Genomic DNA, 25,325 nt, shown 5'->3' with positions numbered 1-25,325 from the left:
CGCAGCTGAGACTTGAACCAGTGCCCATTTGGGATGCCAGCATGGCAGGCAGCGGTTTAACCTGCTACACCATAATGCTTGCCCCTCCATGCTTTTTTTTTTTTTTTTTTTTAATTTTTTTTTCGACAGGCAGAGTTAGGTAGTGAGAGAGAGAGAGACAGAGATAAAGGTCTTCCTTCCATTGGTTCACCCCTCAAATGGCCACCAATGACCGGCGCGCTGCTCCGACCCGAAGCCAGGAGCCAGGTGCTTCTCCTGGTCTCCCATGTGGGTGCAGGCCCAAGCACTTGGGCCATCCTCCACTGCACTCCCGGGCCACAGCAGAGAGCTGGACTGGAAGAGGAGCAACTGGGACTAGAACCCGGTGTGCAGGCGCCGCAGGCAGAGGATTAGCCAAGTGAGCCGTGGCGCCTGCTGGTCCATGTTGCTTTTAAGAACTTATTGTATGGTTTTTTGGTGTTTGTTAATTTTGAAAGTCTTTTTTTTTTTTTTTTGAAAAGTCTTTTGTTTTTCTAAACTGCTCTTTGATGGTCAATCAGTATTTTCTCTCTTTTAGCTCTGAAGCTGATATCCATCTTTAGTGCTTAGTAGTCATATTTATAATGAATTAAAGGCAAACTTGTTTTTAATTGTCTTCCTTAGGACTTAATTTGGGAAATTAATGTCTTTTATTGATTCTATAAATTCTCAGAACTTCTTTTGTATTTTTCTTCTATTCCCTTTTAAACCTTTTGATATAATTTTAAACTCTCAGAAGAGTTTCAAAAAGAATACAGAAAGGTATGTACAACAATGAAATATTATTTGGCAATGAAAAAGTTCTGGGGTGGATGTTTGGTGCAGCAGTTAAGATACTGCTTGGGAAGCCAGATTGCCAGCTCATTGCCTGAACTTCTGATTCAGCTTCCTGTTAACCTCCCAGGCAAGGCAGTGGGTGATGGTTTGAGAACTTTGGTACCTGCCACATACCTGGGACACCAGAATTTAGTTCCAGACTCTTGGCTTCTACGTGACCAAGCCCCACTGTTGTTGGCATTTGAGGACTGAATCACTAGCTGGATGCTTTCTGTCTTCCTGCTTTTCAAATAGATGAAGCTTTAAAAGTATATACTGTTAACTGCTATAGCATGGATGAACATTGAAAATATGCTAAGTGAAAGAAGCCAGTTACAAAAGGTCACTTACTGTTTAATTCCATTTACAGGAAATGTCCAGAATGGGTAAGTTTATAGAGACAAAAAGTAGTTTTGTGGTTGCTGGGAGAAAATGAGGAGTGATAAATGATTATGGGCTTTCTTTTTCTAAAATTTATTGTGATTGTTTTGTAATTTATTTGTATACTAAAAACTATTCAACTGTACTCTACATGAGGAATTACATGGTATATAAATTATGTCTCAAAAATCATTATCAGAAGAAAAGAAATACAGAATGTTCTTGTATATATTTAACTCTGCTTACCCTAATGTTGATGTCTTTTTTTTTATACCTATAGTGGTTATCAAACAAAGGAAATTTACATTAGTGTAATGCTTTTATTTATTTTATTTATTTTGAGATTCTTTTTTAATTTTAATTTTTATTTTCTCCCCAAAGAAACCTTTCACTTAAGGAATATAAACTTCATGAATTTCATAAGTACAGCTTTAGAAATATAGTAATTCTTCCCACCATATTGGCCCTCCCACCCACTCTCCCACCGCTCCCTCTCCTCCCTCTCCCATTCCCAGTCCCATTCTCCACTAAGATCCATTTCCTGTTAACTTTATACACAGAAGACTAACTGTATACTAAGTAAAGAGTTCAACAATTAGTGCAATGCTTTAAACTAAACTGCAAACTTTTTTTCAGATTTAACTAATTTTCTTACTTATGTTCCAGGATCCAATCCAGGTCCCATACTGCATTTATTTTTCAAATTTCCAAAAGTCTTCCAATCTGTATTATTTACTAAATATCCTTGGTTTTCATGATCTTGATACTCTTGAAGAGTTCTCATCAGTTATTTTGTAAAATATCCTTCAGTTTGGATATATGCAATGTTTTGTCATAATTAGATTGAGATTACAAATTTTTGGCAAGAATATTTCTGAAATAATATGCCTTTGACGTTGTATTCAAATCAGGCATATATGATGTTTATATGCATCATTGCTGTTGATAACACTGATTGGTAGATTGCTTAAGATAATATGTACTGTTTTTCTCTACTGCAAAGTTATTGGTTTTTCTTTTGCATTAATAAATGTCTTGGGGGAAATACTTTGAGACTATGCAGTTGTCCTGTTTGTCCTCAAACTTTTGCCTAATTTTACCATCCACCAGTAGATCTTACCTACCGTAGTTATTCTTGCATTTACCTAATTTACTGATTTTCTCTTGCTTCTACACTTATTAATTACAATAAAAGAAATTGTTGCTTCTCCCTTATTTATATATATTAATTATGTCTCATGTGTATTTATTTTATGCTACAGATTGTAATCTAATTACTGTTGTTATTTTTGTTGTTCAAATTATTTTAACTTTGGTCATTGGGAGCTCTTTCAGACTGGTTGTTATGCTCTTTCAACAAACCCACATCCTGTTTTGAATACTTATGTTTTGGCTCAGTAAGTTACTCCAGCTTTAAATTTTCTCTGTCTTATCTCTGGAATCAACCACTTCTTTGAGAGACATTCTAAAATTAACATCCTTTTGAAACTTTTGGTAAACATAAGAAAAGTGACCTCATTCAATGCTACATGACTGAACTTTATATATATATATATATATATATATATATATAATATAATATAACTCCTATCTTTCTGGGCTACATGTACGGTAACTTACTGTCAATTAGATTAATAATTTTCATCTATACCTATATCTATGCATTATCTATATCTATGTCTATATCTATATCTATATCTAATCTATATCATCTATATCCCAGAGCCAGGAACTCCATCCAGGTCCTGCATGTGGATGACAGTCACATAAACCCATTATTTCCCAGCATCTACATTGGCAGAAAACTGGAATTGGATGCTGGAATCAGGCCATAAACCCAGGCACTCCCATATGGAACACAGGCTTCCCAGTTTTCATCCCAATCACTAGGCTACATGCTTACCTCATTAATTTTATTTCTAGAGATTTCATTTGGTTCTTTTTCAGGATTTCCTCCTCTTTTCCATCATGATATATTCTGCCACTGAATAAGAAATGACTTATTTTTGCTGACTTTTACTTATGTCAACTATATCATTTATGGTTTGCATTTTTTTAAAAAAATAATTTTTGGAAGAGTTTATTTTCTTTGTGAATTATTTGGGGTATGTGTTAAGGTAGTATCCTTCCAGAATAGCCCAGGTGCCCCAACCTCACTACTACCATTTTTAAGGTAAATTTCTCAGTTCTGTGTTTTTGAGTCCAACCATTTTGCTAAGGGTATAGCCTTTCAAGTGTGCTGTTTTTTTTTTTTTCTAAGATTTTATTTATTTATTTGAGAGATAGAGTTACAGACAGTGAGAGGGAGAGACAGAGAGAAAGGTCTTCCTTCCGTTGGTTCACTCCTCAAATGGCCGCAACGGCCGGAGCTGCACTGATCTGAAGCCAGGAGCCAGGTGCTTCCTCTCAGTCTCCCATGTGGGTGCAGGTGCCCAAGCACTTGGGGAGTGTGCTGGTTTTTAATGTGGGTTAAGGCTACGTTCTAACTCCCAGCCTTATATAGGCTGCTGTCCATATGTATCTCCTATATCTGTGTGGGCAGGAAAGGAGCTATTAAGTCAGAGAAACCGACAGCTTCCTCACTGCAAGTATTTCCCTTTTGTTTTTGGCACCCAAAAATACCAACAATGCCCTCTTTTTTTCTTTTGAGTTCAAGTGTATATGTAGAATTTTCTACTTTTATATCATTTCAAGTGTGATCTATCATATTGGTAGAACCAGAGTCGATCTGTTGTTTGAAAGCATGTTAGTCAACAGGTAATAAACAGTGGGGGTAGAACAAATCAGTAAAAGTAAGACTAGAATATTACAGCTGAGTCCACAGGTCAAAAGGCTAGTGGGTCAGATCTATAAGTTCAAGGAGGCTGACATAGGGGTTGGTAATGGGTATAATCTAAAGTGCCTTAGGGCCAGATCTCTTAAGATCTAGTCAAGAATAGCCCAGGGTTGTAGAAGTCAGAGTCAGAGCATCCTTTTTTTTTAATTAAAGATTTTCCTGCTCCTATAGACAAACTTGGGTTTACAAATACTCCCTGCATGCCTTACGGCTGGGATTCCGGGCTATTTTCTCACAATTCAGAGGCAGAATATCATTTCAGTTTTCAAATTTTTTAGGATGAAGTCCTAAAAAGTTTATTTTTCATTTTACTAAACCCTTGAAAATATTTGGAGGATGTAGCCTCACTCCCCACTCATGGAAAGGGCAGCGGTCCTTTTGTATTTCTGTAATTGGTAGCCACAGATTGTTTTTGTCAATCCATCAAGTGTGGCGGTGGGAAGCATACTACCTCATACTACCTCATGATAACTCATGGTGTAGTGATTTACAGAAATATTTGAATGACAAAGCTATTCTTGACTAATCTCACATCTGAGTTGTAGTCTTTTTTTTTCTTGCCTGCTGGTATTTTCTCACTGCCATTTTCCCATAAATTCAAATGAAGCATATTTTAAACTGAACTCATCTACCCGCCTGCAAAGGTGCTCCTCCTTCCAGTTTGCTTTCTTTTTATATATTCCTATTGGTTCCTGTTGTTCCTTTCTCACCCCCTTACCCCTCCCCACCCCAGCCTCACCCAGGCTGTAGGCTCTTCTCACTTTCCCAACATTTCCCAGGTTCTTTTAGGCTTCTAGTCTTTGTTTCATCCCTCAGTGTTTCCCTTTCATCAGAACTTGATAAATACTGGTAATCTGTTACATACTTATTACGGTGCTAGCAGATTGAGGAATGAGAATAGTAAGACATGGTCACTGTCTTTTAGCAGAAGAGACACTTTCCATAATTAAAATAGTGAACAATACCAGACAGTATATAATCAAATGCTAAATTGGGTGGCACAGAGTTTTAAGTATTAGAAGTTGGAGGAAAGATAGGGATAAAATGAGGACTTGAATTTTAAGAGAAACTTTAATTTACGAAGTGGGATTTAAATGAGATTTTAGGGGCCAGTGCTGTGGCATAGTGAGTAAACTGCTGTCTGCAGTGCCAGCCTCCCATATGAGCGCTGGTTTGAGACGTGGCTGCTCCACTTCTGATCCAGCTCTCTGCTATGGCCTCAGAAAGCAGCAGAAGATGGCCCAAGTCCTTGCGCCCCTGTACCCACATGGGAAACCCAGAGGAAGCTTCTGGCTCCTGGCTTCGGACTGGCCCAGTTCTAGTCATCGAAGCCATTTAGGGAGTGAACTTTCTCTGTCTCTCTCTCTCTCTTTCTCTCTGCCTCTCCCTTTCTCTGTACCTCTGCGTTTCACATAAAAATAAATGTTTTTTTAAAAATTAAAAAAAACCCTAGGTTTTAAACCAGCATAGATTAGAATTGGATAGACATTTAAAGTGAGGAGAAAACATGAACAATTAGTGAGTTTGTTGAGTGTAACATTTTGAATACCTTTGGAGATGTTTATGTGTTGGTGATTGCTTTCCTTTGCTTTAAGGTCACCAACTGATTTTTTTTTTTTTTTTTTTTTTTTTTTTTTTTTTTTTTGGGACAGGCAGAGTTAGACAGAGAGAGAGAGACAGAGAGAAAGGTCTTTCTTTTCTGTTGGTTCACCCCCCCAAATAGATCTTTAATAGTAGTTTTTAAAATTTAGTGTGTTCCTCAACTCAGAATCCTTTCAGAGGTTTCTTTTCTTTTTGATTTTTATCTGAACAGCCTTGATATTACAGGTACTCCGTGATCCACCAGTCTTTTCCCCACCATGCTTTTTGTGTCCCCAATATGTTGTTTTGTGTTTGACTTGTATTTTCCTTTTGCTTGTGGTATGTCTGCATGATTTCTGTCCATTCCTACTTCAAGTGCCCTCTCAAGACTCATGTGAATTTCTTAATGCCCATCTGATGATTTCCTTCTCCTGTGGTTTCTCTTGAAACTATTTTCATTTCACAATAGTGCAGAATCAAATCATGCACCTTGTCTTACAATAATTTAGAATCCCATATATTTCTCTTATCAATAATTTGATAAGCTTTTGGTAAGCTTAGATTATGTTTCATATTTTATTGTTCTTTTTAGTACTATGTGTTACTCTGATCATGGACTTGGTAGTGAATTGGTAGCCTTTAAGGAATTGATTTGTTTTTGTTTCAGATATTGATAATTTATAATATTGGATTTATGTCATCATGTAAATGTGCCTATTATTATGCCTGACCTGTAGTAATGCCCTTGGTAAATGTTAGTTGAATCCAGATCTGTGTACTGGATTCCAAATACCAAATACCATGTATTCTTCTGCTGTTTCATAGAAGGTAGAAATAAAAGCAAAGTACTAAGCCAAGTTTTCTGAGATATGATTTTTCTACTGACTTTTCTTAAGTGTCTCCTTAATATGTGCCTTTTAAGTATATATTATTCATTTATCTTTGACATCTTTTACTACCACTTGTAGGTTTTCTAAAAAATTTGTAGATAGAGATAAATTGTAGGTAATAATTGCTGCTTATAGAAGAGATGAGTATTTCATGAAGATTAATCCTTGCTAAATTCTATCTAATGATCCATGCTGGCAATTTACCAGCCTGTTTTAAAATTTTAATAAAATATCTTATGAGTGAAAAAATAATCTGCTGTGGCTGGAATTGGATTTAAGAAGACATTTGAAGCAGATATTTAAATGAACCAAGAGCAGTTAGTTTGAGAAAACTGGGTCAAGTTAAAAATGATGTAACATTTCTGTTGATGTTTATATTTATATAACTGCCTCTTCAAAAATATGAAATAAATTTTAAAACATCTTAAATTATTTTTTAAATAATAGTTATTTTCCTACTTCCTTTAAAAGCTTGTAAAGTGGTTGATTTGAGAATGCGTGATTTATGAATAATAATGCCCTAATTTTCTTAGTAGGTGTAGCTTTAGTGGGATTGAAAAGCTGTTACAAGAACTATGGATACTCAATTTAAGAGATGCACTAACAGTATTCTGATCTTTTTTTTTTTTCAAGGAATATGTCTTTAACACATATAGCTATTGTAATGGTAATCTTGCATGTGAATACGTGTGTGTGTGTGTGTGTGTGTGAGAGAGAGAGAGAGAGATGGAGAGAGATTGAGATTTAGATAGATTGGTTTTTGTGTTGATGCCAACAATATGGTAAAAGAGCAATTGATATTGGCTTAAATGATTTCTTTTGAGGGATAGTACCTTGTGAAATCTTTGAATATTCTTGTTGATTTCTTGTTTTATCTCATTATAAAAGGTAGTACTCAGAACTCATGGCCTTATATGAGTGGTGGTTTTGTTGGGTATTAACTTTTTCTTTTTTAATTTGCATGCATTTCATAAATACAACTTTGCTTCACAGGTTGTTTGCATCCGCTCTACCTGGAATGCTCTGTCCCCAAAGCTGAGTTGTGATACAAGACCTCTCATTTTGAAGACCCTAAGTGAACTGTTTTCTCTGGTTCCTTCCTTAACAGTCAATACAGCTGAATATGAGGTATGAAGTTAGAGCTCAGCAAATTGCCTATTTCTCTATTGGAAATATGTATGTTACTACCCTTTGAAGTAACTTCATAACCTTTGGTTTCACAAAAATCCGTTAACTTTTTTTGTTCTGATAACATGTTCGTATCTTTGTGGATCCTTAGAAATAGCAGGATATCTACCCCTCTTAATTCTGTGTCTCTAAGAATTACTTACATAAGGCCTGCTATGTGTTTACTATTAGAGTTTGATGAAGATTTCACAAAGTCAGTATATTAAAAATAGTGTTTTTAAACCAATAGAGTGTATAAGACTTCCATTTTGAAATCATTTTGTTAATGCTTTATTTTTTTTGTTTTTGTTTTTTTGACAGGCAGAGTTAGACAGTGAGAGAGAGAGACAGAGAGAAAGGTCTTCCTTTGCCATTGGTTCACCCCCCAAATGGTCACTATGGCCAGCACGCTGCACCAATAGAAGCCAGGAGCCAGGTGCTTCCTCCTGGTCTCTGATGCGGGTGCAGGGCCCAAGCACTTGGGCCATCCTCCACTGCCTTCCCATGCCATAGCAGACAGCTGGACTGGAAGAGGAGCAACCGGGACAGAACTGGCGCCCCAACCGGGACTAGAACCCAGAGTGCCGGCGCCACAGGCGGAGGATTAGCCTAGTGAGCCGCGGCGCCGGCTGCTTTATGTTCTGAAAAATGAGCTACAATGACTTGAATGAAGACAAGACAAATTTCTCCAATTTTATGAATTTCACTGTTTGTTGTTGTGATGGCTGAACCACTTCGTGGAAGATTCTTTGCCATAAGGTTCAAGCGTTATTGCTTAGTGCTTTCCTCATTGCCTTTTCTTTGAATGAAATGAGTTAGAGGAGAAGACATTTATGTCTCTACTTTTGTAGGCCGGGTCATAATCTCTTCCATATTCAACTTTTGTTCCATTTCCTTCAAAGAGCAGCAGTTGATTTTTACTTGCTATTTTGGTGAACTTTTAGTTTGATTTACTACTTCATAGACTTTGATAAACTACCATTCCTTAAAATCTATTAATAGACCCTTACATGTTTTAGATCAAGTAATTGAACAGGATTAGGATAATATTTCTAATCACTCTAAAGACTGCAAAATAAATAAATTTGTCCTTATTGAGTGCCTGGTGCATTATGTATATTCAGTAAGTAGTTGTTGAATGAATGACTAAACAGTACAGGGTATTTTGATTTAATTTTCACATGTGGGCTTTTGTTTTAAAGTATTGAAGGATCATTTTGTGAGACCTAAGATATATAGTTCCCTATCAGTCTTTTTTATGGATGTGATTCATAGATACTTGCTCTTACATAGTCACAGAGTCTGCAGGGTTACTGATAAGGAGCTAAGCTAAGACTAAAATCCAGTGTAAGGGTATTATGTGAATGTGTTTTCTGTCTTCAAGTGATGAACTCATATACCATTGTATTTCATGTACTTTTAGTTATTTGGATCCTATTACAGGTCAGTGTATGAAGTAGATTCTGTGTGTTTGTTTCTTATGCTTGCTTATCGATGGCATCAAATTGTCTTCTGGTTTTTTTTTTTTCTTTTAGATTTCACATCTTTTTCACTGCTATCTTATTTTTTATTTATATTCATATTATATAATACTAGGGTTCCTCTGTTGTTCAGACAAACTATTTGAGGGTCATTCTGTCCATATTTTCTCTCCCAGTCACTTTGCTGGTGAGTAGGGGAATCCAGAGACTACCATGCCTTTGGAAGCAGGAATGCAGAAATACAGAGGGAAAGTTTTTTTTTCCTTCCCCTTTATCCTTGCCTCTCTCCATTCCACTTCATGTGTGTCTATTCAGATAATTTGTTTTGTTTTAACTGCTTAGAATTTATTTGGATGTGAGCCACTAGAATTGAATTTAGTTTTTCCAAGACATTTTTTTGGTCATTTCTTTCCCTACTCACCATTATGCTTTCTTTTTGCCTAAAATAAATGAAGTCTAATGTCTTTATACTGTCAATAAGGCCTTCCTAAATCCAGCTTTTACTCCATTGCTCTGTATCCTGTACTCCAGAAAAACTAAACCATTGGTAATTTTCCTATTTATCTCCAAACATTTCTGTTTTTTTTCCTGTGTTTGTGTTTTTTCCTCTGTCTAGATTTACCTTTTTTGAATATATATATATGTATAATATTAAAATTTATTTTAGGAAACATAATTATTTTTAACTAATGCAGTCCTTTTAGTTTCTGTCTGTAAGCAGCAGTTTGTTGCTCCCAAAATTCTTTAATTTTTTTTTAAAGATTTATTTTATTTATTTGAAAGACAGTGTTACAGAGAGAGGTAGAGACAGAGAAGTCTTCCATCTGCTGGTTCACTCCCTAGATGGCCGCAATGGCCAGAGCTGAACCGCTGCACCATGGCACCGGCCCCACTCTTTAATCTGTTTTAAGCACATTTATTTCTATAGTGTAAAACAGATATATGTACATACCATTTTCTCAATTAAATTCCAAATTTGTTGAAAATAGAATCATTGATTCAACTGTAGTGGTTTTTTTTTTTTTTCAATTGCTTAGCACAGTGCTTGGTACATTTATTAATTGACAATATATTTATAAAAGCTCTATTGGCCGGCACACCGGGTTCTAGTCCCGGTTGGGGCACCGATCCTGTCCCGGTTGCCCCTCTTCCAGGCCAGCTCTCTGCTGTGGCCAGGGAGTGCAGTGGAGGATGGCCCAAGTCCTTGGGCCCTGCACCCCATGGGAGACCAGGAGAAGCACCTGGCTCCTGCCATCGGAACAGCGGGGTGCGCCGGCCGCAGCGCGCCTACCGCGGCGGCCATTGGAGGGTGAACCAACGGCAAAGGAAGACCTTTCTCTCTGTCTCTTTCTCTCACTATCCACTCTGCCTGTCAAAAAAAAAAAAAAAAAAAAAAAAAAAAAGCTCTACTGGGGCTTAGAGATACTAATAAATAATAATAATTACTATTATTGAGTACCTAGTAACTCTCTAGCACTCTTGTAATTATTATATATCAATTAGTTATAATATCTGATGTGAAAGTAGTATTTTATATTTCATGGTTAATGAAACTGAGATTTTAAGAGGCCTATCCATTTATTAATCAAATATTTATTGAGATCTGTTATGTACAAGGTAAATAATCTGATTGTAATTACCAAGTAAAAGCTGATATCTGAACCCATAGCCTATATTTTTCCATTGTACCATGGTGTCAGTTCCTACCTCCCAGATGTTCAAAGGTGGGCAAAGGAGAAAACATGAGAAATGACATTATAACAACATTTGATGAGTACAGTTATTCAAAGAACAATGAATCTGTGATAGAAAATAGCATTTATAGGAGAAATCTAAGGAAACCTTATTATAGTTGGTGCTATTAGACATGGGTCTTGAAGAATTCATTTAATCCTGCTTCCCATTGAAATTTTGTGGATGGTATATGCATAGGGGAAGGGATATAGGAGAATATTTGACTTACAGTGGCAAGCCATTATATGGGACTGAAATGAAGAAGATACTAAGTGTTGGAAAAGAAGTTGCTTTTATTCTCAATCTATTATTTATTTAATATTTGTCATCATTGGGGAACTATTCTGGACTCCATCAGCTCTGTCTTTGAAATGACAGACACAGTCACTGCCCCAAGGAGTATACGACTTAGTAGGGAGTTAATCATACCAGATGCTAAAGTGTGCCATGTGCCATATGGTCATTTGGACAAAGGAACACTTTTCTAGGTAGGGGATCAGGAACAGTGACATAAGAAAATGATATTTGTATTAGGACTTGAGGGGTCAGTATGAAATGGTCAGATTTCTAAATTTAATAATCTTAAAATCTCAGTATGTTTTAGATATCTTGTGTTCAGTCGATATGCCTGTTTCTGAGCATTTTCAATTATAAATGGTGGATAAAAATAGATTAAGTCAGTTACTATTGGTGAAGTTTAAAAGTGATTTAATTCTATTATTTGCTATTTATGATTGTTTATTCTCAATTTTAACTTTGTCTTAAAATTTTATTCTGGTGTTAATTGATTTTTCAGAATTTTAAAGTTCAAGTCCTGAGCTTCCTCTGGACTCAGACTCAAAATAAGGTATTGTCACAAGGGTTAGCAACAACTCAGAGCAAAAGCTGGGAAAAGAAGACTTTTTTTTTTTTTTAAATAAGACTTTTTTTTTTTAAAGATTTATTTATTTATTTGAAAGAGTTACACAGGGAGAGGATAAGCAGAGAGAGAGAGAGAGAAAAGTCTTCCATCCTCTGGTTCACTCCCCAGTTGGCCACAACGGCCGGAGCTGTGCTGATCCAAAGCCAGGAGCCAGGAGCTTCTTCCAAGTCTCCCACGTGGGTGCAGGGGCCCAACGACTTGGGCCATCTTCTACTGCTTTCTTAGGCCATAGCAGAGAGCTGGATTGGAAGAGGAGCAGCCGGGTCTTGAACTGGCGCCCATATGGGACCTGGCACTTCAGGCCAGGGCGTTAAACCGCTGCACCACAGCGCGGCCCCTAAATAAGACTCTTTAGAATAAAAGATGTAACTCCCTTGAAATGATGGCTTAATATTTTTTAAAAAAGATATTACTATTGATGAGCTTGGGTTTTAAAAATTATTCCTGATTTCTTCCCATTTATGCATCCTCACCATAAAGTATACTTAATACTTTTCAATCTGAGAGGTGTAAAGAGGGACTGTTGACATTAACTCATATTTTTACGTGGCCCTTCATCTTTTCCTGCTTTACTCCTCCCCTACCAAGAAGTATGACAAACACACAAAAAATCCAGTGCATTTTTTCAGTGGTGTTTTCAATCAGGGATTAGAGAGAAGGTGTGAGTGATGTTATGATTGACTCCTGGGTGAAGGAACTTCACTTCAAAAAGCCAATTTGCATATGAGTAGGTGGTGGAGAATCAGAAAGTAAACCTTGGTTTGTCAGTCTCCACACCCTCATAGTGCTACCAATAATCCATATTCCTTCATGGGGACCTGAACAATTATGAGTTACTTTATGTTTAGGAAAAAATTTAATGTTTCCTATCCCTTTGCCTTTCATATTATATCCCTTTATATTTTTAGTTGGTACAAATTCTTAGGAAAAATATATGGTGCAAATAATTTTTTCCAATGGTTCTAACTCTCCTCCTCAGGCTCTTTCACTCTTATATCAGTATTTTCTTTTGAAATGAGGATAAAGTTCCTTGAATTCTCTTATGAAATTTCTAGATAATGCAGTTTTGCCCTAAAAGTGGCTTGAAAACCGTTTCCAAAGCACTGACTGTAAATGTTGGGATAGGTAAGGGAAGGATTTCTTCTTCCAGATTTGGTGTTTCACATATGTTATTTTTTTTACTTGTTTTCATTTCTTTTACCCTATCTAGGACCCAGTTGTAGCAAAGGCTGCATATAAATCTCTGTCCCACTTTAGTGCAGGGGAACACACCATTCTTCATCTGCCTGAACAGGTAAGCATATCTGCTTTTTCACTGGTGTCTCCTTACTTTGATGGTTTTCATGACTTATTTTTTTTTTCTTCCTCCTAGGAGATCTTTGCCTGATGACTGTATATCATTATATAACTCTAGATATGTTGTTCACACAAAATAAGTATTTGTGTTCATAATTTGTTTACTCTTTAAAAGATAATAGACATCATAGGATTTACAGGTAGTGAATGTAAATCACTTTGAAAAGGTGGAGGACACCTATAATGCTAATGAAGTTTTCGTAAGATGATTGGGTATATGGTTTGGTCCAGAAGATCCACACTTAGAGGAACCACTTTGCAGTTAAGTTGGCGCACTGTTTCAGACCTTTGTAGATAAGGTTTAATACCACTTGTGCAGCTAAAAATATTTATTTGTGATGAATGCCATATAAATATACTCTATTAGTATAGTGTGAAATGATATATAGATTAGCTCCAGAGTGCTGGACAAGGAAAGTATCACAATCTTTCAAAGGCAGCACATAGGATAGTATTACCTTAGTTTTCAGACTAAACTAAGAAACATTTAGCAGCTGACGCCACGGCTCACTAGGCTAATCCTCCGCCTGTGGTGCCGGCACACCGGGTTCTAGTCCGGTTGGGGCGCCGGATTCTGTCCCGGTTGCCCCTCTTCCAGTCCAACTCTCTGCTGTGGCCCGGGAGTGCAGTGGAGGATGGCCCAGGTTCTTGGGCCCTGCACCCCATGGGAGACCAGGAGAAGCACCTGGCTCTTGGCTTTGTATCAGTGCGGTGCGCTGGCCACAGTGGCCATTGGGGGGTGAACCAATGGAAAAAGGAAGACCTTTCTCTCTGTCTGTCTCTCTCACTGTCCACTCTGCCTGTCAAAAAAAAAAAAAAAAAAAAGAAAGAAAGAAACGAAACATGTAGCCTTGCCTAATATCTACCTGACATAACTAGCTTTAAATTATTTGATCATGTTAAGGAGTTCAATATCTGGTTTTACATTTAGTGTCACTACTAATCAAATGCATACAGTTATTTATGAAATTCCTTTACAGTGTAAGGCAGGCATTGTGTTACATCAAGTTATGTGTTACATTACCCAGAATTTGTCTGAGAGATCAACTGATGAAGAAATTTGGTGTGAATTTTGTGGAATCCTTAGATATTTGGCTTTTTCTTATGGATTGGGTTTATACAGAGATTAGATGCCAGCAGGAAACAGACAAACTTCTGTTTACTGAAATGAAGTCACCATATAAAAAAGACTGAAGGTAGGGTCCTTTAAAAACTAAATCCTAAGTAAGACAGGATTAACTATATTTTTGAGGAGTCTTATGACAGATTGGCTGATTTGTCATGCAGTGATCACAAATGGAAGGGCTGAAGTAAAGATGTTTATAACTCTTACATTTAAAAATCATGGAACTTCAGATTGTACTCTGGTGACTAAGTGCCCATTGTTACTTAACAAAAGACAAAGAGAAAAAAAATTATATGTGAACTTGGTGTGTATACTCATACCAATAGATTAGCTACAGCCTCTGGAGAGATACCTTTTATTAGCATTGTTATGATCATTAATACTATTATTTGAGAGGCAGAGAGATAGAGTTAAAGAGTCCTCCAATTGTTGGTTTGCTCCCTAAATGCCCACAGTGGTTGGAAACTGGGAGCTGGGAACTCAGACCAGGACTCCCAAGTGGATAGAAGGATCCCAATTGCTTCAACTGCCACCTGCTCCCTCCCAGGATCTTCATTAGCTAGAGCCAGAGCCAGCCCTGAAATCCAGGTACTCTGCTATAGGATTTAGCTTTTTATTTTTTATTTTTTTTTTATTTAGTAAATATAAAGTTCCAAAGTACAGTTTATGGATTACAATGGCTTCCCCACCCCCATAATTTCCCTCCCACTCGCACCCCTCCCATCTCCCGCTCCCTCTCCCATTCCATTCACATCAAGGTTCATTTTCAATTATCTTTATATACAGAAGATTGATTTAATATGATTTAGCTTTTATTATTTTTAAAAAGCAGCTTTTTATTTAGATCATATCATAAAAATCTTCATTTTTAGCAGAACTGAAATACTGCAACTGGAGTAATAGCTCTTATTAAATAACTCCCACATACTCTTGACTGTTTATCTCTTTCAGTATTGACATGTCTATGTTTTTCCAACTTTAGGGCTATATTCTATTTATGATTATGTTTGTTAGAGTTTTACACAGTTAAATGCTATTCTCAAATGATAGCCACTCCCTTAATCTAACTCTTCTATACCCTCTGATTCCTGAATAGCCATAAAATTTTTTATATATTTTACCACCTATAGTTGTGATATACTTAGAACTGGGTTTCTTTGGGCATTCACAGTTAGAAAGTAAAGAGTTAGAAACAAAGCTATGACACATACCTTTCATGGCTATGCTTTTCTACTTTTTTGTTGTTGTTCTGCCCTAAACCCCTTCTGGGATGTGGTCTACCCTAAAAAGTAACCCTGATTCTCCATGGTGAATAATCTCAACTGAGGTTTAAGTTGAGAAGGTATAAGTGGTGTGAGAGAGTCTCTCCCACTTGGGTGCCCATCTTCTGAAACAGAGGACGTATCTCTTCTTGGAGAATCATTGTTTCCAAGATGACACCATGCATACTTCTTTGTGTTGATTACTGGTTTTCATTCTGGTTGTTTGAATACCAGAAGACTGCAAGTCCAGAAAATGTCACTGTTTTCATGTCCCAGATTATTTCCAAGAGGCTAACAATACAACCAGGTCAGCACTACACCTCTGTTTTATGGGTGATGGCAGTGGGGTAAAATAGACTCATTTTCTTTTCTTTTTTTTTAAAAGATGTATGTATTTATTTGAAAGTCAGAGTTACACAGAGAGAGGAGAGGCAGAGAGAGAGAGAGAGAGAGAGAGAGAGGGAAGGAGGGTGGAGGAAGGGAAAGACAGAGAGGTCTTCCATCTGCCAGTTCACTTCCCAATTGACCACAATGGCTGGAGTTGCGCCAATCTGAAGCCAGGAGCCAGGAGATCTTCTAGGTCTCTCATGTGGGTGCAGGGGCCCAAGGACTTGGGCCATCTTATACTGCTTTCCCAGGTCATAGTAGAGAGCTGGATTGGAAGTGGAGCCGCCAGATCTCGAACTGGCGCCCATATGGGATGCTGGCACTTCAGGCCAGGGTGTTAACCCGCTGTGCCACAGTGCCGGCCCCAACTCATTTTCTATAATAGCATATTTTCAACTGTTTTCAAAGTCCCTGCCAAGCAGGGATTTCTATAATGTACAAACTAAGGTAGTTCTTTGTTGTTGGAAGATTACTCACTCTGTACCAAGGGCAATTGGCTTACTAACAAAATTTAAGATTATCCATATACATTTCCAGTAAAAGTACATCCTGCATGTCTCTTTCTACTTGTAGCAACTTGTGAAATAAACTTGTGAGTCCTCTGTACATGTCACATAGAATGAAAAAAAAAAAAAACTTGATATGAATGCACCTTATAAGTATGACAACTTTTGTGGGTTGTAATTCAAAAATTAAGACACACATTCTACTTCTTCAAATTTACTTAAATGTTTCTCACTGATTGATGGACATGAATTTATAGTGACAATTTGTTGAAAGTTAACAGAATGGTAGAACAAAAAGAATAAAAAGGAGAGGCAAACATCAGAAGGATTGAGGATTGCAAGAAATGGCACAACTGAAATATAAGATGGAAAATATCTATGGGTAGTAGAGCTCAATGGGATACCATGTGAGTTAGAGATTTGAATACCAAATTCATTAATTCATCTTTCTTATTACTTTTTTTAAATGAGGAATTTCTGTGTGATTAAGTGATGGACACTAAATGCTTGCATATGTTTAACAATTATTTATTTGATGTGTAGTATGTTCTAGGCCCTGTTGTATGAGTTGAAGCTGTTATTGAAGGAATATGTCTTCTTGGTTTATAACAATGTCATTGTTAATGACAAAGTATGCAAATAAAGATGACACAAAATTTTAGAGGGACTTTTGAGGACCTGTTGATTCTAATATTGAAACATACAGAAGAATGAATTTCATCTGTTAGTTTTAGCTATTTACCCTATTCCCTTGTCACACACACAAAAAAAGGTAACAAAAAGTGATATGCATTGTTAAAGATAACAAGAAAATGATACAGATTGTTTTTATGGTAAAACAATCAGTAATGGATAAACTTTTAGGTAGAGGTTATTGATTCTTCTCTCTGACCTCAGTTCATTAAAAATATTCAGCTATTTAAAAATTAAACCTTTTTTATAGCAATCATAAAATAGATTGTTTTGTTGATTTCTGGATTTAATTTTACAAGTAATATAGAAAAGCTCATTATGCTCCCAGGGTTGGTATAAATATGGTATAATCCACTTGGCTTTGATTTAAGTGAATGTCACTGTATTTATTAGAAGTCATTTCTCTTTTTAACTGAATTTATGCAGATACTTGATGTGTTCCAAATAAAAATCCTCTGTTTATGCACAGATCCTTGGATTTTCATATTTTACACATATGGAAAGGTAGATGAAAGGTTATATGGATGAGAATCCACAGCCAAATATTTTGTAGGCTAAACTTTCAGTATTCAATCTGAAGAAGATTTGAAAAGTAATTTGTCATTTTATCTTTGTCTTTCTATTGAAGAAATTTTTTAAACAATGTTTAACCATGACTGGAAGGGTATTGTAGTGTATATGTGCTTTAAATATAATCCAATTTTTCCTAAATGTTTGTGGGTAATATAATTGCTGAAATTTTATAACTATTTCTTTCATTTGACTTCTCTTGATTCTTCCTAGTAGTATTCTCATTGAACTTATTCTTTTTTTGCACACAAATGAAGGGAAAAGACAGATGTTAACATAGGGAAATGAAACAAACAATTCTTTAAGAGGTGAGCAGAGGAGGAGGGAGTTGTATTGGAACCCAGGTCTAGCAGTAAATGCTGATTTATCCAGGAGAACCAGCTCACCATTAGGAATGAAAATTGAAGAGTTGATTTACCATTATAAGTAAATACATAGAATATATCATTTATGCTTAGAGTACATTTCTAATTTCTTTCTTACTATTAATGCCTATTCAGGATTTAGAAATTTGTTATTCACTGTATAGCAGATAAATTAGTACAGGAACCTAGTAATGAGAATGTGAAATAAAACAATTTGAGATTTATGGGTGGGTCAATTTTCTTCATCCTCAACTCTTTCTTTAGTGACTCTTAGATAGAATGATGTCATGGGTGCTGTGACTCATTTTAATTAAGTTATGGTAACTGAGCAGAATGTCTGGACAGGGTAAGCTGTGTATAAAAATGATCAGATCGCCGGCGCCGCGGCTCAATAGGCTAATCCTCCGCCTTGTGGCGCCGGTATACCAGGTTCTAGTCCCGGTCGGGGCACCGATCCTGTCCCGGTTGCCCCTCTTCCAGGCCAGCTCTCTGCTGTGGCCAGGGAGTGCAGTGGAGGATGGCCCAAGTGCTTGGGCCCTGCACCCCATGGGAGACCAGGAGAAGCACCTGGCTCCTGCCATTGGATCAGCGCGGTGCGCTGGCTGCAGCGCGCTTACCGCAGCGGCCATTGGAGGGTGAACCAACGGCAAGGGGAAGACCTTTCTCTCTGTCTCTCTCTCACTGTCCACTCTGCGTGTCAAAAAAAAAAAAAATTAAAAAAAAAAAAAAAGATCAAATCGCTGGCGCCGCGGCTCAATAGGCTAATCCTCTGCCTTGCGGCGCTGGCACACCGGGTTCTAGTCCCGGTCGGGGCATCGGATTCTGTCCCGGTTGCCCCTCTCCCAGGCCAGCTCTCTGCTGTGGCCCAGGAGTGCAGTGGAGGATGGCCCAAGTACTTGGGCCCTGCACCCCATGAAAGACCAGGATAAGCACCTGGCTCCTGGCTTTGGATCAGCGCAGTGCGCTGGCCACAGCGCGCCAGCCGCGGCAGCCATTGGAGGGTGAACCAATGGCAAAGGAAGACCTTTCTCTCTGTCTCTCTCTCTCATTGTCCACTCTGCCTGTCAAAAGAAAAATAATAATAATAATCATATCCCTTCTGTAGTAAATAATTCTGGGAAGTTTTTGATCATTTGGTATAACGTCCCTACTAGTTTAAAGTCCTTCTTTCTGGCAACCATGGCAACTCTGTCAGAAACTCCCTTCTTCTGCTCTTCCTTTTTAAAAAATAGCTTTATTGACATAGGATTCACACATTATACGATTAAAGTATATAATTAAGTTATTTTGTTTATTCAGAGAATTGTGCAATTAATTAAGAGCAACCACAGTTTAATTTTAGAGTATTTGTTCACCTGAAAGAAACCCTTTTATTTTTATTTATTTATTTTTATACAGATAGAGTTAGACAGTAAGAGAGAGAGACAGAGAACAAGGTCTTCCTTCCATTGGTTCACCCCCAAATGGCCGCTAAGGCCGGAGCTATGCGGATCTGAAGCAAGGAGCCAGGTTCTTCTTCCTAGTCTCCCACTTGGGTGCAGGCGCCCAAGCACTTGGGCCATCCTCCACTGCCTTCCCGTGCCACAGCAGAGAACTGGACTGGAAGAGGAGCAACCGGGACTAGAACCCAGTGCCCATATGGGATGCTGGCAATGCAGAGGATTAACCAAGTGAGCCACAGTTCCAACCCCTTATTCTTATTTTTTATTAGTTATTTTACTTCTTTTTAAGATTTATTTATTTATTTGAAAGTCAGAGTTACACAGAGAGAGGAGAGGCAGAGAGAGAGAGAGAGAGAGAGAGGTCTTCCATTCGCTGGTTCACTCCCCAGATGGCCGCAACGGCCAGAGCTGTGCCGATCCAAAGCCAGGAACCAGGAGTTTCTTCCAGGTCTCCCACAAGGGTGCAGGTGCCCAAGGACTTGTGCCATCTTCTACTGCTTTCCCAGGCCACAGCAGAGAGCTGGATTGGAAGAGGAGTTTCAGGGACTCGAACCCGTGCCCATATGGGATGCCAGCGCTTCAGGACAGGGCATTAATCCACTGCACCACAGCGTCGGCCTCCTTATTTTTATTTTTTTAAAGATTCATTTTATTTATTTGAAATACAGAGTTACAGAGAGAGGTAGAGACAGGTTCTGCTGGTTCACTCCTCAGATGGCTGCAATGGTTGGAGCTGAGCCAATCTGAAGCCAGGAGCCAGGAGCTTCTTCTGGGTCTCCCACGTGGGTTCTGGGGCCCAAGCACTTGGGCTATGGTTTCCCAGGCCATACCAAAGAGCTGGATCGGAAGAGGAGCAGCCGGGACTAAAAGCGGTGCCCATATGGGATGCCGGCACTTCAGGCCAGGACTTTAACCGGCTGTGCCACAGCACCGGCCCAAGAAACCCTTTACCACTCACCATAATCTCAACCCTAAGCAACCACCAATTTTACTTTCTGTCTATAAAAAAATCTATTTTCTGTTCTGAATTTTTTTTACAAAAGGGAGCATACAGGATGTGCTCTTTTGTGACTGTCTTCTTTTACTTAGCATTGTGAATTTAAGATTTTTTCATGTATATCATGTATATATATTTTATTCTGTTTTATGACTGAATAATATTTCATTATATGAATATACCACATTTTATTTACATAGTCATCAGTTGATGTGCATGTAGCTTGCTTCCATTTTTGTGTATTATGATAAGTAATACTGCTATGAATATTCATGATTAAGTTTTTGTTTGATCATATATCTTCATTTATCTTGCTTAGAAGTGGAATTTACTGGGCTGTATATAAGAGTTCCCTTTAACTGTTTTCCAAAGGTATTATGATGAGTAAAGAGTCAGAAAGCAAGGCAGAAGGACACAAAATTTTCTCCTTTTTCAGGACTTTTTGAGGCCTCTAGGGCTGGTTAGAATCTCTAAGACAACTTGTGAGATGCTACAACTAGAAAATTTCAGATATTTATCCAACAGAAGACACCTGGAAAACCCTTTATGTCACAGCCAAAAAACCCTGACATGCCAGAGTTTCTCTGGTATACAGTGTTATCAACAGAACACTGCAATGCTCTATCCACAGCACATTTGATTGTTATTTCTGTAAGCAAAATTCTCTCTGAGATTTAGGTGCTCAATACTGAATCTGAATTAAATCTTGTCTTGGAAATCTTGGGTGATCACATTGCCTTCACTCTTCCTTCAGTAATGAAGAGAACACTAGTTATGGTTGAAGGGCTTCACTGGAGTTGAGATTATTATACTTAAGAGAAGCATTTTCTTTCTGTTTTCTTTTATCTCCCTGCAAGAATCCTGACTCAGTGCAGTTCCTAAATGAAATGGTTCTTTGGGGACCTATGAAGAAGGCAGTCTGCAGAAATTGTTAATTATTTCTAAAAATAACTCCTGGAGACAGGCTAATGGTAATGACTGGGTTCTGGCACTTTATGGTTATAGCAACCACTTTTACATATTTTGATTTCCTCCCCCAATGCTTAATTATCTCCATGTGGGCATTATGATGTTATGTCATTGAAAGTATCAAAATTTAATTAATTGCTTACCAATTATATCTTGTAGAAACTACAATAGTGGTAACTCTTTTACATTTTTTATTTGTGTTTCTAACAAACCTAACTAATGACAGAGCAACCACAAAATCTTCAAAATGTAAATTAGATACAATAAAGTATAGCTACCAATTACAGATTTTAGTGTTTTGTATTCTATAGCAACAAACTGGCACGTTTCAAAGAAAAGTCAATGAAAGAATTCTCTCATTTTCTGATATCTATATTCTATTGGAAGATTTTAAGTTTTGTATTAACATGGTTGAATCATAAATTTTAAAAAAGATTCATACAATGGAAATATTTAATTATAAGTCATAGAAGTTCAATTTAATGAATTTATCAGTATTTGCCTTTTATTGTTTGATGGTGTAGAACTTTATTAGCTTTCTATAATAATCGTTGGTTATGTTGGTTTATGATGATTTTCTTATTGTATTACCAGTAGTTCATTAAATGGATTCAAGATTGTACATAATAAGATGACCAGAGTTTACCATTTAATTAAACTGGAAAATGAATAGATATTTTAAAATAAATCTTAATATGTGTGACATTACAGAGTAATGTAGTCTTTAACTCTGAGATGAAAGCACAAAGAAAAAGTTCTGTATAATGTTTTAAAATCATCCTCTCTAAAATCTTAAATTTGTCATTTCAGATAAGACCAGAAATCCCTGTTCCTGATGAATTAGATGAAGAAGAGGAGGAGGAAGTAGATCTTTCAGTTCCTGGCTTTTGTTATCTTAAACTGTTGTCACTCACTGCTCCTTTGGTTTTGCCAGGTGACTACTATTTGATGATGGGGAAGCTAGAATTTTTCAGTTATTTTACCTTTCTATATTCTTTTGTTATGTGTAGATACTATAATTTCCTTTAATCCTGGATACTTACTTTGTAATTGAATGCTAAATGCACCAGGCTTTTTTTTTTTTTTTTTTTTTTTAACTATTTCAGGTATTTACGGTGTTCAAAACATACCATAGAAATGTTAAACTCAAGTAAAATTGAGCTGGAAAATTAGTTTAAACAATCATTTTCACTGATAATTAAAATTCATTTCAAAAGCTAAATTTATTCCGGAAGACAAATTTGCAGTGGGACTCCCTAGGTCACTAGTTTAATTAATGCTTCTTCATTACACAAACCAAGTGAAAAAGATCATTAGACTAGTCAGAGATTTACTGGGTAATTCCATCATTATAAATTTATTCTTTGTCAGATTACTTCTTTTTTTCCCCCTAGAAACCTTTTATTTAAGGAATACAAACTTCACACATTTCATAAATGCAACTTTAGGAATATAGTGATTCTTCCCACCATAACCTCCTCTTTCTTTAGGATTTTTATTGATGTTTTAGAACTCTAAGTTAAATCTTTTAAAAAATAAATAAGCTTGTAGGGTCATTTAGTTTTAAAATAAAGTTTATAGGAACTTAAGGTTTTCAAAAATCATTCAGAGGGCCAGTGCCGTGGCTCACTTGGTTGGTTAATCCTCCGCCTGCGGCACCAGCATCCCAAATGGGCACCGGTTCTGTCCCGGTTGCTCCCCTTCCAGTCCAGCTCTCTGCTGTGGCCCAGGAAGGCGGTGGAAGATGGCCCAAGTGCTTGGGCCCTGCACCCGCATGGGAGACCAGGAGGAAGCACCTTGTTCCTGGCTTTGGATCCGCGCAGCGCCAGCCTTAGTGGCTATTTGGGGGGGTGAACCAATGGAAGGAAGACCTTTCTCTCTGTCTCTCTGTGTATAACTCTACACAGAGAAATTATTTTCCCTTGGTTTAATCCCACATAAGATTTCTGGGAAATTCAACTAAATGCATATGTTTATTTCTAACAAAAGCCCCTGTACCAAAATCTTTGCTACTTTTCTTTAGAGAAAACTGAGCATATAAAAGGGACACAGAATTCACTTTTTCTTTTCTCCTGATCTTTAGAACAAGGCTCAAAGACTTGTTCATTATTCCTCTCTTCTGTTTTTCTCCACTCCCTGACTCGTAGCTCTTTGGAGTCTAAAATCCCCCTGAAGTGAAGTGATGCAGAGAAGGAAAAAACTTCTGCTGTATCCTAAAATTATGTTATTGTTAAAAGTCCTTTTGGTGGGTGGAGATTGAACCTAACAGTTGTATCATATTAGGTACCTGACTTTGATACCTGATTCTAGACCCCTGCCTAATTATCAGTCACTGGAGGCAGCAGTGATGGCTAAAGTAATTGGGTACATGCCATACATGTAGGGGACTTGGATAGCATTTCTGGCTCACCACTCTGGCCTGGCCCAGTCCTGGCTCTTGCAGCCATCTGAGGAGTGAACCAGTGGATGGAAGACCTCTCTCTCTGTCTCTACCTCTCTCTGTAACTCTGTCTTTCAAATAAATAAAATAAATCTTTATTAAAAAAAAAAAAGAAAAGTTATCTGTAATGGCACCAGAAATATTAAGTGAAATACATTAAACACAAACCAAGTTATGTAATTATGTAGCCATTTAAATTTTTAATTTAGAAAATAACTTTATTTTTGATATTTTATAGTTTAAAAACTGATATGTGAACTGATTTTAATATCTTCATTGATAAATCTTCTAAGATAATTTCAGTGAACTTTTTAAAATGATGATTAAGAGTAGCCTAAGGTGGTTGGTCAGCAGACATTTTAGAAATCTAACTCTAAATGGTTTTTTTTAATTATTTTTATTTGTATGTGTCTCATAAATGCAACATTAGGAACATAGTAATTCTTGCTACTGTGCCTGCTCTCTCACCCACTCTCCCCCTTCCTCCTCCCTCTCCTGTTTAATCTGATAAGAAAAAGAAACAGAAAAAAAAGAAAAAAATGGAATAAAAAAACTAAGAGAACTGTTCCTCAGCAGTCTATACAAGGGCTGTTCTATGTTATTGCTGCTTGTAGGTGATTTAGCTTTTTTTCCCCCTTCTTCTTTTCCTTTCCTTCCTCCCCCTTATTTCCTTTTATAAACTTAATTGTCTTTAAAGAAGAACCCAAGGATGATACATATTTTGTGAGCTCTTACACAAAACTATAACTTATGAGATATAATAATATCCTTCATTTAATACACTAAATGGAAGTGATTCTCGAGAACAAGTTTTATTATTAAGTCTCATGATACAACTCTTTGGGGACAGAAGTCCTGCATGGAAAGTTAGTGCACAGTGACTCTTGTTTATTTAACAAATAACTCTTTTATATATGACATCAGTGATTACCCAAGTCTTTTGACATGAGCTGCCTTGGCTATGGAATCATTTTTGATCCACTAGCTCCACAAGGCCATGAGCAAGTATATCCTTTATTTTCACTGGGGTCTCATGCACAGGGATCCTTTATGTAGGACATTTTTTCCCCCAGAGTGTCTTGGCTTTCCATGTCTGAAATGCGTACCCTGGGCTTTCCAGCCAGACTGGGATGCCTTAAGGGCTGATTCTGAGGTCAGAGTTCTACTTAAAGTGATTGTCATTCTGTGAGTCCATTTTATGGACTGCCTTAACTCACTCCTTTTTCATTCTGTCTATTATTGTTTCCAAACACTTAGTCCTATTTATATTATCACTTTAACAGTTGATCCTATCTATATGGTCACTTTAACATTTATTCCTCCAATTGATCTTTATAACCCTTAATCTGCTGTTTTATTAGCCAACTTAGGGGATTTCAGGGTCCT

General features: G+C 37.2%; 1 protein-coding gene across 2 annotated transcripts in view; it reads left to right on the top strand.

Annotated features, from left to right (window-relative positions):
• The window catches only part of FOCAD (focadhesin), a 360,290-nt gene that overhangs the window by 226,021 nt on the left and 108,944 nt on the right, over positions 1-25,325 (top strand). The window contains exons 16-19 of one of the 2 annotated variants that reach the window (XM_062208139.1): positions 7,516-7,650; positions 11,701-11,751; positions 13,037-13,120; positions 22,310-22,433. In XM_062208139.1, coding sequence (XP_062064123.1) covers positions 7,516-7,650; positions 11,701-11,751; positions 13,037-13,120; positions 22,310-22,433 — 394 coding nt within the window. The remainder of the gene's footprint in view (positions 1-7,515; positions 7,651-11,700; positions 11,752-13,036; positions 13,121-22,309; positions 22,434-25,325) is intronic. The other variant, XM_062208140.1, reaches the window with a different exon arrangement.

The sequence above is a fragment of the Lepus europaeus genome, chromosome 12 (genome assembly GCF_033115175.1).
Source record: "Lepus europaeus isolate LE1 chromosome 12, mLepTim1.pri, whole genome shotgun sequence".
NCBI lineage: Eukaryota > Metazoa > Chordata > Mammalia > Lagomorpha > Leporidae > Lepus > Lepus europaeus.
The sequence above is the reverse complement of the archived record's forward strand: the minus strand, read 5'-3'. Positions and strand labels throughout refer to the sequence as shown.